The sequence below is a fragment of the Orycteropus afer genome, unplaced genomic scaffold (genome assembly GCF_000298275.1).
Source record: "Orycteropus afer afer isolate SDZICR_OR568_19922 unplaced genomic scaffold, OryAfe1.0 scaffold00008, whole genome shotgun sequence".
Lineage (NCBI taxonomy): Eukaryota > Metazoa > Chordata > Mammalia > Tubulidentata > Orycteropodidae > Orycteropus > Orycteropus afer.
Window position 1 is genome coordinate 20,302,587 of NW_006921595.1, and position 14,664 is coordinate 20,317,250.

General features: G+C 35.6%; 1 protein-coding gene across 1 annotated transcript in view; it reads left to right on the forward strand.

Annotated features, from left to right (window-relative positions):
• Positions 1–14,664, forward strand: part of SNX13 (sorting nexin 13) — a 116,199-nt gene that overhangs the window by 45,956 nt on the left and 55,579 nt on the right. The window contains exons 10-12 of the mRNA XM_007946122.2: positions 407–495; positions 5,002–5,101; positions 7,852–8,045. Of these exons, the coding sequence (XP_007944313.2) occupies positions 407–495; positions 5,002–5,101; positions 7,852–8,045 (383 nt within the window). The remainder of the gene's footprint in view (positions 1–406; positions 496–5,001; positions 5,102–7,851; positions 8,046–14,664) is intronic.

Here is a 14,664-nt window from a genome sequence, read left to right on the forward strand (position 1 = left end):
CAGTAGTTTTTTGATTGAATCTCTTGGGTTTTCTAGGTATAGGATCATATCATCAGCAAATAGGGATAGTTTGACTTCTTCCTTACCAGTATGGATGCCTTCAGATGAAATTTTGATAGACTTAAATGTTATTTGATGTTATTGTTTTCACCTTAATAAAATATTCCTTATTAAGTTATCATGTACTAAGAATAAAACATTGTTTTCTGAATATGAGACTGTTATTGCACTGATCCTTAAAGATAATTGGCATGGCTTGATTTTAATTAAGTAATTTAACTGTATATAATTTCAGATCATTTCTTTTATTGCTCCATTCATTGGTTATTAGAGTAAATGCATGTTTAAAGTATTTCACAAATAACATTACCATTTTCTAATTAATAATTAATTTTTTTATGTTTAGATATCAACACTATCAAAAATCAAATAAATAGCCTATTATTTGTAAAGAAAGTATGTGATTCAAGAATACAACGGTTGCAGTCAGGCAAAGTAAGTAAAAGACTTTTGAATTAATATTTAGTTATAAATACTTTCAGTTAATTAAAATGCTTAGTACATGCCTAAAAGTAGGAAATTAACCAATGTTGTAGTCTACAAAAAGAGTATCAGGAAATGTTCTTTTATGCAGTTAGTCCAATAAATGTTAGTTAAACCAAACTAAAGAAATTAAACTACTGCTCAAAAAATGCTAAAATAATTTAAGATCTTATTTTATCCCCTTTTTTATTTATTTAGTCATTCATTCAACATTTATTGAATGTTGTGAGTTGGACATCATTTTAGGTGGACTAAATGTATAAAATGTCTCTATTCTTGGAGTTTATGTTGCAGACTTAGAAAATAATCCAATAAGAGACTCAAGTAGTGATATCTGAGGGAGCCTAGTAGCACAGTGGTTAAAGTACTCAGTAACTAACCTGAAGTTCAATACTTCAAATCCGTCAGCCACTCCACAGGAGAAAGATGTGACAATATGCTTCTGTAAAGATTTATAGCTTTGGAAACCCCTTGTGGTAGTTACATTGTATCCTGTAGGGTGGCTTTCAGTCAGAATTGACTTAGCAGTGGGTTTGGTTTTTGGGAGTAAATCCCTCCCCTGTGAAAAAAGTAAGTAAAGCAAAGTGAGGGGATCTAACTAACTCACTCACTGCCATTGAGTTGGATCTGACTTATAACGACCCCTCCTTGGATTTCCAAGGTGGTACCACTACGGAAGTAGATTGCCCAATCTTGCTTCCGAGGAGTGGCTGGTGGGTTTGAACCTCCAGCCTTTTGGTTAACAGTCAAATGCCTTAGGCACTATGCCACCAGAGTGCCTAGTGAGGGGATAGAGAAGTATTTTAGGTAGGTGATGAGAAATTTGAGGACATTGGAGTATAGAGAGATCTGAGAAACATGAAGGAGCTAGTTCTGGACGTTCTTGGAAGAATTTTTAAGGCAGAGGTAAGAGGAAAGGCAAAGGCCTTGGAGTAGAAACATACTTGGTAAATTAGAGGACCAGTATTGAGGTCATTTTGGCTGGTATGGGACAAATGAGAAAGACTGGTAGCAGTAACCTTTGAGAGGAACCAGGAGGTTAAATCATGTGTGGTCTTACCAGCCACAGTAGGATTTTTAGGTTATCTTAAGTGTTACGGGAATCTACTGGAGGTTTAACCCAGCAAATGACATTTTCTGACTTATGAACTTAAATGATCATGTTGCCCAGGAGAACACTTACAAGACTACTGCTCTGGTTCAGTTAAGAGATGACTGTGGATGTTATATGAAGTGATTGGAGACCTGATACAGTGTTAATAGGAATTGATAATTCATTGACTATGGGATGAGAAAGAAAAAAAGGAGTCAAGAATGATTCCAAGGTTTTTGGCTTGAGCAGCTGCATGCCTAGTCATTTATTAAGATGAGTAAACTTGGGCAATCCTACTTCCGTAGTGATACTGCCTCGGAAACCCAAGGAGGGGTCGCTATGAGTCGGGGCCGACTCCACGGCACATAACAACAACAACAACAAACCTGAAGAAGGAGGAGGTGGAGGAGAGAGAATCAAGGTTTCAGTATTTCAGTTTGAGATCGGTTAGATGTCAAGTAAGCATGCTAATTTGTAATCTTGGGTTTAAAGGAAAGGTTAGGGCTGGAGATAAACTTTGAGAATCCTCAGGAATATCAGATATTTATTTAAAGTTAAGAGAGTAAATGATACTTTATAAAAGAGTGAATGTAAGTTAAAGTTTAGGACAGTGTGGAGGATCCAGCCAAAAAAATAAAGAGTAAGTAAGTGACTGGTAAGATTGAAGGCAGACCTGGAAGTGAGATATCCTAGAAGCCAAGTGCAAAAAGTGTTCAAAGAAGGTGTAAGAGGACAGGTACGTGAAGTTACTGGAAATTTGAGTAAGATGAGGACTGAGAGTTGACCATTGGGTTGTCACAATGAGGATTATTGGTGATCTGATGAGATGAGAGCAACTTCCATGGAGTAGCAGAGAGGACTCCTGATTGAAGTTGTCAGTTCCAGGAGAGAAGAGATGAATCTAAGAGATAAATTAGAGATAGTCATTACAGATAGCTCTTGGGAGGAGTGTTACTACACAGGAGAGCAGAGATTTAGGGCTTTAAAATGGAAAAAACCTTTTTTTATTACCTTTAGATTTTCATGTAGTCAGGTCTTTTGTGCTGTTTTTCTGTACTGAAAATTTATTTGTGACTCTCTAGTCTTATAATTTTGTAATAAAGTTCCTTAAGGAATATAAAACCTATTTTTAAAATTTAAAGTTTAGTTTGCTAGATATATTATCACTTTATTGTAAACAGTTACTTGAGGCCCATAATTGTTTGTGCCTGTGTGTGTGTGTCTGTATGTTTGTTTATGCTTAGTTAATGGTATTTTAAAACAAGTTGATCATACACATGCAAATTGAGGACTGCATAGTGATTTGATTTTACTTATGTTCATTGTTTTTTTACCTGACTACCTTATCTGTATCTTAGAATTAGTGATGACTCTTCTTGGTATTGAGCTCTTTTAAAATTTTGATACCGTGTCAGTTATTCTTTCATTTCTATTTTGAATATCAGCCTTTACCTTATTAATAGCTTCAGTCATACAGTGCTTTCCTTTTGGAGAAAACTTCAGAACATCCTTTGGGTAGATACAGTTTCTTAACCAGACCACTCATCTTAAAGTCTTATTGTTGTTGTTATTACAACAACTTGAAGTCTTAGAAGACCCTTTTTCCTTTCGTGTTACAGATAAAGTGAGTCTTACAAAATAGTGAATACTTTCCCCATCCCACATCTGCTGAGCCAGAGAAAGGTGATAAAATGTGAAAAAAAGAAGACTTGGACAGGAGAAATCATGTGCTAGTACTAGACTGATTTATGCCAGATATTTAAAGGTCATTATATGTTATCATTTAGTCTGTATATGAGGGAAGATACTAATTACTGAGAAAACTTTTTTTTTTTTTTTTACATATTTTTCTTCTTTGTACATTATTTATGCCTAATTTGGTATCTGCCTCTGAATAGGGTGGTTCATCTGATTTACAAAAAACCTGCCTGTATTTACTTTTCCTAAATAGAGGTTGTGATTTATGTTTAAGAAATAGCTAGGGATTTGGGAATACAGAGAAGCTAGTGAAAGTAGCTAATAGAAACATCATGGGTTTTAGTGGAAAAGGCAGCAGGCTTTGAAAACACAGACATATTAACAGCTTTGTGATCTTAGGCAACTTATCTGATCTTTAGTTTTCTTATCTGTTAAATGGAATTGTTGTTGTTGTTGTTATTTACACTCCAGTCAGAACCCGACTCATAGCAACCCCTCCTTGGGTTTCCAAGGTGGTATCACTATTGTAGCAGATTACCCAACCTTCCTTCCAAGGAGTGGCTGGTGGGTTTGAACCACCAGCCTTCTGGTTAGCAGTCAGGTGCCTTAGTCACTATGCTACCAGAACTCCTGTCAAATGGAATTGGTGATATATAGTCAGTAGGATAAGGAGCTCTAGTTGCTCTGTGGTTAAGGTATTTGGCTGCTAACCAGAAGGTCAGCAGTTTAAACCCACCAGCTGCTGTATGGGAGGAAGATGAGGCAATCTACTTCTGTGAAAATTTACAACCTTGGAAACCCTGTGGGTTGCTGTAAATCAGAATTGACTTGATGGCAGTGGGCTTGGTTTTGATTAATCAATAGGGTTGCTGTGGAGATTAAATGAAATAATGTGTGTAGTACCTGGCATAACAAACAAAACACAAGGCACTGCCGTCAAGTTGGATCCAACTCATAGCTACCCCTCCTTGGATTTCTGAGGCAGAATTAAGTTGCCCAACCTCCTTCCAAGGACTGGTTGGTGGGTTTGAACCGCCAGCCGTCTGGTTAACAGTCAAATGCCTTAGGCACTAAGCTACCAGAGCTCCTAATACCTAGCATAAAGACTGACAGAGGTGTTTAGTAAAGTTTGAACTCAAGCTTTCCCTTTTTTTCATACATAGTTATCTTGCTTTATGACTTTGAGAATTATATGTATATGTAGTCTGAAAAGAAATAATCAGCAAAGAGTGTAAGGTTTTTACTGTTAGATGCAAAATTGCTCTTTGGTAATATTTTTGTTTTCAGACAAGATAGACTTCAGTTTATACTTGAGAATGTTGATATTCTTTTATTCTTGGACATATCAACCATAACCATCATTATCCCCCTTTTGTCCCTGAAATACTCATTTTCATTTGGAAAATACAGAAGAATACTTGGAAATATAGTGATTTATCATATCTTTAACATATTTATTAAACAATAACTTAAAATAACTCTTGGAAATTCTGTGAGGTTAAATTCACTGAGTGAAAATACTTTATTTTGGAACCCACATGCATGAGAAGGGAATAATACATTCTATATTAATTGAGTAAGGATTATTTTTCATTTATATTAAGATCTTTATTAACCTAATTGAATGAATAGATAAAATATTTACCTATTTTCACTTTTTTCTATAGGAAATAAATACTGTGAAACTGGCAGCAAACTTTGGGAAACTTTGCACAGTCCCCTTGGACAGCATTCTTGTAGACAATGTTGCACTACAATTTTTTATGGGTAGGTAAATCCATTGTATGAAAATGATACATCACTTGAAAATTTTGATAATTTTGCATATTATAAAATATAAATACTAAATATTGAGCAAGAAACATTGGTGGTTTAGTGGTAGAATTCTTGCCTTCCATGCCATAGACCTGGGTTCAATTTCCACTTAAGGCAATTTGTGTGCTGCCACCATCTGTCAGTGGAGGCTTAAGTATTGCTGTAATGCCAAACAAGTTTCAGCTGAGCTTGCAGACCAAGACAGACTAAGAAGAAAGGCTTGGCAGTCTGCTTCCTGAAAATCAGCCAGTGAAAGAAAGCCCTGTGCATCACTATGGACTGATCTGCAAGCGACCACAGGGATGATGCAGCACCGGGCAGCATTTTGTTCCATTGCACATGGGTCACTGTGAGTCAAGGCTGATGTGATAGCAGCTAACAATATGAGTAACAATGCGCAGCCCCCTCTGTTTATTCTCTGCATCAGTTTTCTTAGCAAACCATGGCAGTAGATACTTACTTTGCTTTGCAGGGTATAAACGCTTATCATAATTCTAATGTACATTTGCTAAGCTGCTTTGAAAATAAGCTGTAGGAGATTCTACTATAAATTTAAATTCATTGAGAAAGAGTATTGTCAGCACACTATGTACATTACCTGTTTATATCATTTTTGGGCATGAGTAGGGTAGAGATTTTGCATTTATTTTGTACACACACACACACACATATGCATTTTATTAATATTACATTAAATTGCTTTTATCTGGAAGACGTTTTCAGTGAAATTCTTTGGTTCTTCATTTTCATGATAAAAAATAATTGATGCTTAGCTTGTAGAACCCAATCCTTATTTTTAATAGCTCTGGAAATATATCATAATTAATAATCTTTATTGAGAAGAGAAGCTGAATATTGGTAAATTTTCTTTTTTATTTCTGATGAAGCCTGTTATACAATAAATGTATTCCCTAGAGATTATATCATGATTAATAGGATTTTTTATTTATTCTTTTTTTTTTATTGTCTTTGTCTTTATCCAAGTTAACTAGAGTCTACCGTCTAGTTAGTGGTTTACCCTCCTTTCTACTCCCACCCCTGATAACCATCAAAGAATTATTTCTTTTTGTGTGGAACCCTTCTCTTGAGTTTCTACAGTAGTGGTCTCCTACAGTATTTGTCCTTTTGTGATTAACTGATGGGCTCAAGGATGGTGAGGATGGTGCAGGACCCTGGGCAGTGTTTTCGTTCTGTTGTCCATAGAGTTGCTGAGTCAGAGCTGACTCAACAACAGCTAACAACAACTACAGTTTCACTCAGCATAATGTCCTATAGGTTCATTCATATGAGATGGTCCTTAGGTTGAACGTTGTTCTCTAACATTGTGTAGTACTCCATTGTGTGTATGTACCAAGTTTGTTTAACCATTCATCTGTTGATGGGCATTTAGGTCATTTCCATCTTTTTGCTTTTGTGAATAGTGCTGTGTTGAACATGGGTGTGCATATGTGTCTCTGTCATGGCCCTTATTCCTCTAGGATATATACCTACTAATGGATTGCAGGGTTACCTGGTACTTCAATTTCTAGCATTTTTAGGAAGTGCCACACAGTTTGCCACAGTAGTCATGCCATTTTACAGTTCTATAGTGTATGAGGATTTCAGTCTCTCCGAAGCTCTCTAGCATTTGTTGTTTTCTGTTTTTTTTTAACTTTGCTGTTGGTGCTGGGGTGAGATGATACCTCATTGTTGTTTTGATTTGCATCTCTAGTGGCTGATGATTGTGAGCATGTCTTCATGTATTGTCTTCTGTCTTGCCTGAATGTCTTCTTTGGCAAAATGTCTATTCATATCTTCTGCTCATTTTTTAATTGGAATATTTGTCTTTTTATTGTTAAGATGTTGACATTTCTATACATTTTAGAGATTAGTTCCTCATTGGATATATTGTTGCCAAATTTTGTTTTCCCAGTCTGTGTATTCTCTTTTTACTCTTTTGGTGAAATCTTTTGATAAGCCTAAGTGTCTAATTTTTAGGAGGTTCCAGTCTTCCATTTTTATTCTGTTGTTTGTATGTTTTTAATTCTGTTCCATGGTGTATTTACTGCCATGTATTAGAGCCCCTGACTTTATCCCTATTTTTTTTATGGTGGTCTTTAAGTTTTAGGTTTTGAGTTCATTTTTGCATATGGTGTGAGATACTAGGCCCCTTAACATTTTTCTGCAAATGAATATGCAGTTTCATAAGCACCGTTTATTAAAGAAACTATGCCTTCCTCATTTCATGAGTTTCAGACCTTTGTCAACGATAAGCTTTATAGGTAGATGGATTTACTTTTGAGTTCTCAATTGTGTTCCATTGGTCTGTGTGCCAGTCATTGCACCAGTACCCCAGGCTATTTTAAACTACCCTGGCTGTGTAGTAATAGCTTTTGAGATCAGAGAGTGTGAGATCTCCCCCTTTGTTTTTCATTAGTAGTGTTTTACTAATCTGGAGTCTCTTTCCTTTCCTAATGAAGTTGTTGATTAGTGGGTTTTTTTGTTTTTCAATATATGCTTCATTGTGTTTCCTGTGAAACTGGTGTTTTCAGCTTTACCAGTTTTTGCTTTAATTGTTATTTCATCTCATGCATTTGTTAATATTTTCAAAATGTAGAATGTTAAATACTTGAAACTTTACTTTTTCCTTCCTACTTGTACTGCATGCACTCAAAATATGTGACTTTAATATTAGTCTGTGTTGTTTGAATTTTGTTTTATAGATTACATGCAGCAAACTGGAGGTCAGGCACATCTCTTCTTCTGGATGACAGTGGAAGGATACCGAGTCACAGCCCAGCAGCAGCTAGAGGTTTTGTTAAGTCGTCAGAAAGATGGAAAACATCAAACCAATCAAACAAAAGGTCTTTTAAGAGCAGCTGCTGTTGGAATTTATGAACAGTATTTGTCAGAAAAGGTAAGGATTCATTTTATTGTAAAACACCCTAACAACCCATTGCCATCGAGTCGGATCTGACTCATAGAGACCCTTCCTTGGGTTTCCGAGGCAGTATCACTATGGAAGTAGATTGCCCAACCTTCGTTCTGAGGAGCGGCTGATGGTTTTGAACTGCCAGCCTTCTGGTTAGCAGTCAGATGCCTTAGGCATTAAGCCACCAGAGCTCCCAATTGTAAAACTAGCAAATATCTATTATTTATGTTGAGTGCAACTCCAAAAATACCAAACCAAGCTTACTGCCATTGAGTTGGATCTGACTCATAGTTACCCTCCTTGGGTGTCCGAGGCGATATCACTTAGGAAGTAGATTGCCCAATTTTCCTTCTGAGGAGTGGCTGGTGGGTTTGAACTGCCAGCCTTTTCGTTAGCAGTCACATGCCTTAGGCACTGTGCCACCAGATTTCCCAATTCATGAATATCATCTTAATTAATTCTGACAACACTCGTACTGTGTGTTATCTGCATTTTACATATGAAGCAATTGATGTTTAGAAAAGCTTACCTAGGGTCATGCAAATACAAATGACAGAGTCAAGACTTAGTGTCACACATACTTTAGATACCAAGATACAAAGTAGTTGAAACTAAAAGTATGGAAAAAGATAATACGTTTAAACAGTAACCAAACACAAGTAGAGTGGCTGTGCTAATACACTCCTCACTGACTCGGTTAGGTTACAAAGACTAGGTCTTTATGTGAAATGGACATTATGGTAAAATGCTGGATGACCACATCAGATCACAAAGTGGAGGATGACTATCATCCATTCATTCACTATCATCCAGTTCATTCCAAAACTGCTAAATTCCATCATTACGTAACAGGAAAATTATATCATTGCATAAATGTCAAACCTGGCCCAGCCAAGTTGACATGTAACTTTAACTATTACAGCCAGCATTAGCTCTCACCTAACACCTTGACATTCATTACTGCCAGACGTAGATCATTGTCATAGATGCGAAATGTCAGATACTGAGATAGTTGACATGTAAAAAGTGGGTATATTAGACAAAATAGACTTTAAGACAAAGAAGAACATTTTATAATGAGAAAAGGATCAATTAATTAGTATGATAAGATAATTATAAACATGTATACACCTAACAAATACATGAAACAAAAGCTGACAGAATTGAAGAGAGAAATAGAAATCAACTGTCAGTTTGTTATTTATTTATTTTATGGTAAACTCTCCTTTTACTCTGGGTGTCTATGAATGATTTCTTTTGGAAGGAGCAGCAAAAGGCTGGTCTCTAAGAAGTGGAGATTTCACATGTTCTAATTGTCTTACTTTTGCAAACTGCTGTACCACTCCATTATCACTAATGTCAGGTACACCTCCTCCCCTCAGTACTTTCCCTCCCATCTTTGGGTTCCATGATTCACTGTAATATCTCACAGAACTCACTAAGGAATGGCTTGCACTGTTGTAGAGGTTGGCCATTTCCAAATCCATGGGTCAGGTGGCAGTGTGGAGGATTCTTTTCACTCACATTGCAGAGACTGATGAACCCAAATCAGCAGGTCAGATAGTGGACTACTGGCTCACAAGGCTGCGAAATCTGGTGAGTCAGGTCAGATGATAGGGTGCTGGTTCAAGTCTTAGGAACCAGAGGTCAGATGATGACAAACCAGATGTGTTATCCAGAGCAAGAGAGAAAATTTTGCCATAGTATTCATACATAATAGATACAGACCATACCCTTAAGAAAACTAAGGGTGGGAAACTTGAGTCACACCCTCTTGTAAGATGGTAATTTTAAATACTACCACTCTAATCCTACCTCATTAACATAATGGACAGTTCACTCCAAAATGGGATCATAACCACAGGCCTAGAGAGGCTAGAATTTACAATACATCACAAATGGAGGACTATGGCTAGAAGGACCGTATTAAGTAATTCACTGCATCGCAGGTTGCTTTTTTAAGGTTTTTGTTTTCATTTTGGATTTTAGCAGTATGATATGCCTATGATATGCCTAAAAGATTTTTTCTTTTGTGTATTCTTCTTGAGGTTTTTATTGCTTCATGAATCTGTGGCTTTTTGTCTTTTCTCAGTTTTGGAAAATATTTAGTGTTATAAAATTTTTGAAGTATTGCATCTGTTCCTTAATCTTTTGCTTGTACTCTAGTATTCCTGTTATTCTTATTTTAGACTTTCTACCGTATTTCTTTTGTATCTGATGTACTTTTTTGTCTTTCTGTGCATTATTCTGAATATCTTCTGTTGACTATTGAAGTGTTTTATTGAACTACTAAAATATTTAGTCTTTTGTTTCCTTGAGATTTTAAATATAGTTATTTAAATGTCTGTGTTTGATAGATTTATTATGTTTATCTTGTCTCCTCATGTGCCTTGCTAGTTGTGATTCATTACAGAACACTCACCAGAAAAACCAAACTTACTGATGTTGGGTTGTATCCGACTCATAGAGACCCCTCCTTGGGTTTCCGAGGTGGTATCACTATGGAGATAGATTGCCTAACCTTCCTTCCGAGGAGTGGCTGGTGGGTTTGAACTGCCAGTCTTCTGGTTAGCAGTCAAATGCCTTACGCACTACAGAGCACTAGATATGAAGGCATTTGACTGCTAATCAGAAGGCTGGCGGTTCAAATCCACCAGCCACTCCTCGGAAGGAAGATGGGACAATCTACTTCCGTAGTGATACTGCCTCGGAAACCCAAAGAGGGGTCACTATGAGTGGGGTCCGACTCGACGGCACATAACAACAACAACAGCAACAACAATTTGAGCCTTGGATAATACTACTTTCCTCCACAGAGGCATTTGGCATATGGTTAATGGTATTAGCAAGTCACATCACCTTAATCCTGTTTGAAATTGAGAAGATTGGAAGATGAGCTCCAGTGCCTTTGGGAAGTTATCTAATTTTTATCACCCGGTCTCAAGACTGAGCTTTTTTTTTTTTTTTTTTTTTTTCTTTAACCCTCAGGTATATCAAAAGTTTTTGCCCATCCTTTTAGATACCTCTACCTGAATTACCAGATACTTCCATGGGAAATACTGATCTAAATGATAAATCCTTTGTGGGTTTTTGGTTCTTTAATTTTCTTCTGTCTTTTTGGCTCTTCAGTATTTTTAAACACATTTTTAAAATACATGTTTACGTGGCTTTTCTGGTTATTTCCAACAGTATGGTTATTTTGATTTTCCTATCCTTCAATACTGGAAGCAGAAAGTAAAGAGAATTTATGTGTTGAAATCTGTTTTTTAATACACATTTTTATATTTCTGGGCCTTTAAGGCAAGGAGTATCAAAAGATATCTATAGAGAGGCCAAATCAGAGTCTTATTAAAAACCTGGATTTTGTTTGTGTAAGCAATATGAATTGATCTTGAAACTCAATAGCATCTATTAATTTTAGTAGACTAATGAATCTGTTAATGAAGTTTAATTGATTAATGAATTTATCTTAAAAGTAGGAGATCTACCCTAAAATTTTGTGACATTTTCAGAATGTTTTTGTTTTATCTTTGGAATTTCATCCTTAGCCTTTCACAAATTCTCATTGGAGTCTTACAGCTCAGAAAGATTATGATCTCTGTTGCACTATACCACAAAATTTTAAGCAGAGGAAGGTTATGATCAGGTTTACATTTTAGATAGGATGTGGTAGTGGCTATTGTATAAATATGGGAAATAAAAATATAGAGTAAAATATTTGAGATCAAATCAGTAGGACTTTAGTGGATATAAGTATTTGAAGATTAAGTAAAAGTAATGAATAAAATAGGATTCCTTAAAAAGTCCAAAACAGGTTTTGTTCTAATTATTAAATTTCATAGGTTCATTGCAAATATTTGGAAAATGAAAAAGAAATCGCCTATTCTGTATTTCCCCCAGTAACCACTGTTCATATTTTTAAATTCCTTTTTTGTTCTCATGTGTGAGTATATTTTAAAATTGTGATTATATACTGTGTTAGCAATGTCTGTTAGAACTTTTTGTGATGATTGTAGCCATTATAGGGCTAATTTGAACCACATGTGACTACTGAATACTTGAAATATGATTAAAACGGAATTTTTTATTTAAATTTAAATAGACACATGTGGTTAATGGTTACTGTATTTTAATAGTACTCTATATGTTGTTTGGATAATTGGGTGGATAGTGAGGGAGGAGGGTGATATTTTAAGGTAAATCCAATTTTGTCTATTTTGAAATTGGGTATGATTGTGGTATATCTAAAAATACATGATTGATTAACTGGTAGTTGGATATCTTCTCCAAAGAGTGAGATAGTGGGGTGAGCTGATAATGATACTCTACATATTTGGTAGTTAAAACTTAATAAGGTAGATACAGTATTGTTGAGTACAAATAACAGGGTGCTGAGTTTGAATTCTGGGGAATAAGCACATCTACTGTACAAGTTTAAGGAGACACAGAATTAATGGTCAGAGAAGTAGGAGGAAAAGTAGAACTTCCTGATTTTATAGAAATACAAGGAGTTAAAACAAGTTTAAAGAGGATAGTAATGATTATCTGTGCCAAGTAGTAGAAAAATACAGTAAAATGATTACTGAAAATTAGCTATTGATTTATCTTTAGCCTTAGCAAGGTTTATTTTTCCCCTGTAGAAAATTTAAAAAAACAGAAGAGTATATTTAAGAGACAAATATGAGGAGTAGAAACAACAATAAAAACTAATTTTTAAAGTCTATTTGGATGTTATTTTATAAGAATCAAAGTGAGTAGTAGAAAATAAGCAGGGTAATGTTAAGGAGAGGGGATGGGATGTCAATTTTAAATAGAGCAACTGTAGAGAAAGCAGTTTTACATAAGCTTTTATTTTAGATAGCATATCATATTTGAAATGAAAATTGAATGAAGTTGAATAAAGAACGTTAAGGAGATCGGCCATAAACAATAAATAAACTTGTCAGAAGAGAATTCCATTAAGGGCAAACATAAATTCAAAGATCTTGAATGGAACTTCTGGCTTTCTGTCCTTACTTTTCTCTATGAAAAAGAAAGTGGTGGGTTTTCTGTTGATAAAAGAAAAGTTATGATTTTAATAGGCTTAAAATGATGAGTACTAGAAATAATCATTGAAGGGGAAGGAACAGCAAGTTGACTGGCCTTATAAAAAGCCAGCTGATGCGGAGATGGTTAGTCTTTGTGGGTCCAGGGTGTGTAGTTGTGTGATTTGTCTGCATTATCCATCATTTTGCTTTTTGTGTTTCAGAGCAGAGATTGGAACTAGTGTTGGAATTTTGCTTGATGGGTACACCACAAATACTGGATCACAAGGATTTTTAAGGTGTTAGTGAGACTATTTCAAAAGATTAGCCAAGGACAAGGTAGGGAAAAGAGTGAGGTTAGGAGGGGACTGGCAAACTGGACAAAAGTGGAGTGGCCAAGAAACTAGAATCTTTGGTGGTTGAAGAACACATGTAGTGGAAATGAAATGAGTAATCTGAAAAAAATAAATATATGAAGTAAGGCTAGGAAAGAAGTTAGTAGTAATTTGAGGCACAGTACTTGGTAAGCAATTCAGATGATAAATGCTGAATTACATTTCAGTTTTATTTGGGCTGCATCTTAGGGCATAGCTTAAGTACGTTCTCTGTGTAAAAAAGATTATTTTCTGTGGACAATTGATTTTGTTCATAGATGCTAGAAAAGGTAAAAGTTGTAATAGTAGAGGATGATTAGCTTAAGGTTTTAAAACATTACAAATAATGTTATAACTATTTTTGGTTTTAGAAATGAACTAACTATAATAAAAATGCTAAATATAACTATATTCATACAACATAATTTTATATATCAGACAAAATGAGCAAACTATAGTGGCTTACACAATCTGGATTAATCTTGTTGTTGTTGTTGTTATGTGCCGTGGAGTCAGCCCTGACTCATAGCGACCCCTCCTTGGGTTTCCGAGGCAGTATCACTACGGAAGCAGGATTGCCCAACCTTCCTTCCGAGGAGTGGCTGGTGGGTTTGAACCACCAGCCTTCTGGTTAGCAGTCAAGTGTCTTAGCCACTATGCTACCAGAGCTCCCGGATTAATCTTAGTAGTGTAATATTAAATGAATAAAGTAAGCCCCAAAAGATTTTATACTTTGTATTACCTTTTTATAAGGTAAAAACAACTAAAATTTGATGATGATTGCCTTGGGTAGAAAAGGGCAAGAAATGAGATGTTGGAAGTAGGGAGAAAATATGTTTAGATATAGGATATTATTAAGATTTTTTAACTCTGGTTACAGATAGTAGGCTCACTTGTTTTTTATATCCTTAAAAATAATAATGAAAGAAGGCTGTATATAAACAAATGATGTGTCATATGTTGAGTGATCAGTTCTGGGTTGCTTAGAACTACTGGTTTTAACACTGAATGACATTCCATGTCCTGGGAAATCCCTCCTGCGATATAAAGTAATTTTCACAATGAAAAGTCATATTTTATATTTCTTTATGTTGTTGTTGTTGTTAAGTGTCGTCGAGTCGTTTCCAACTCATAGCGACCCCATGCACAGCAGAACGAAACACTGCCCAATCCCGCGCCAGCCCCACAATCCCTGCTATACTTGAG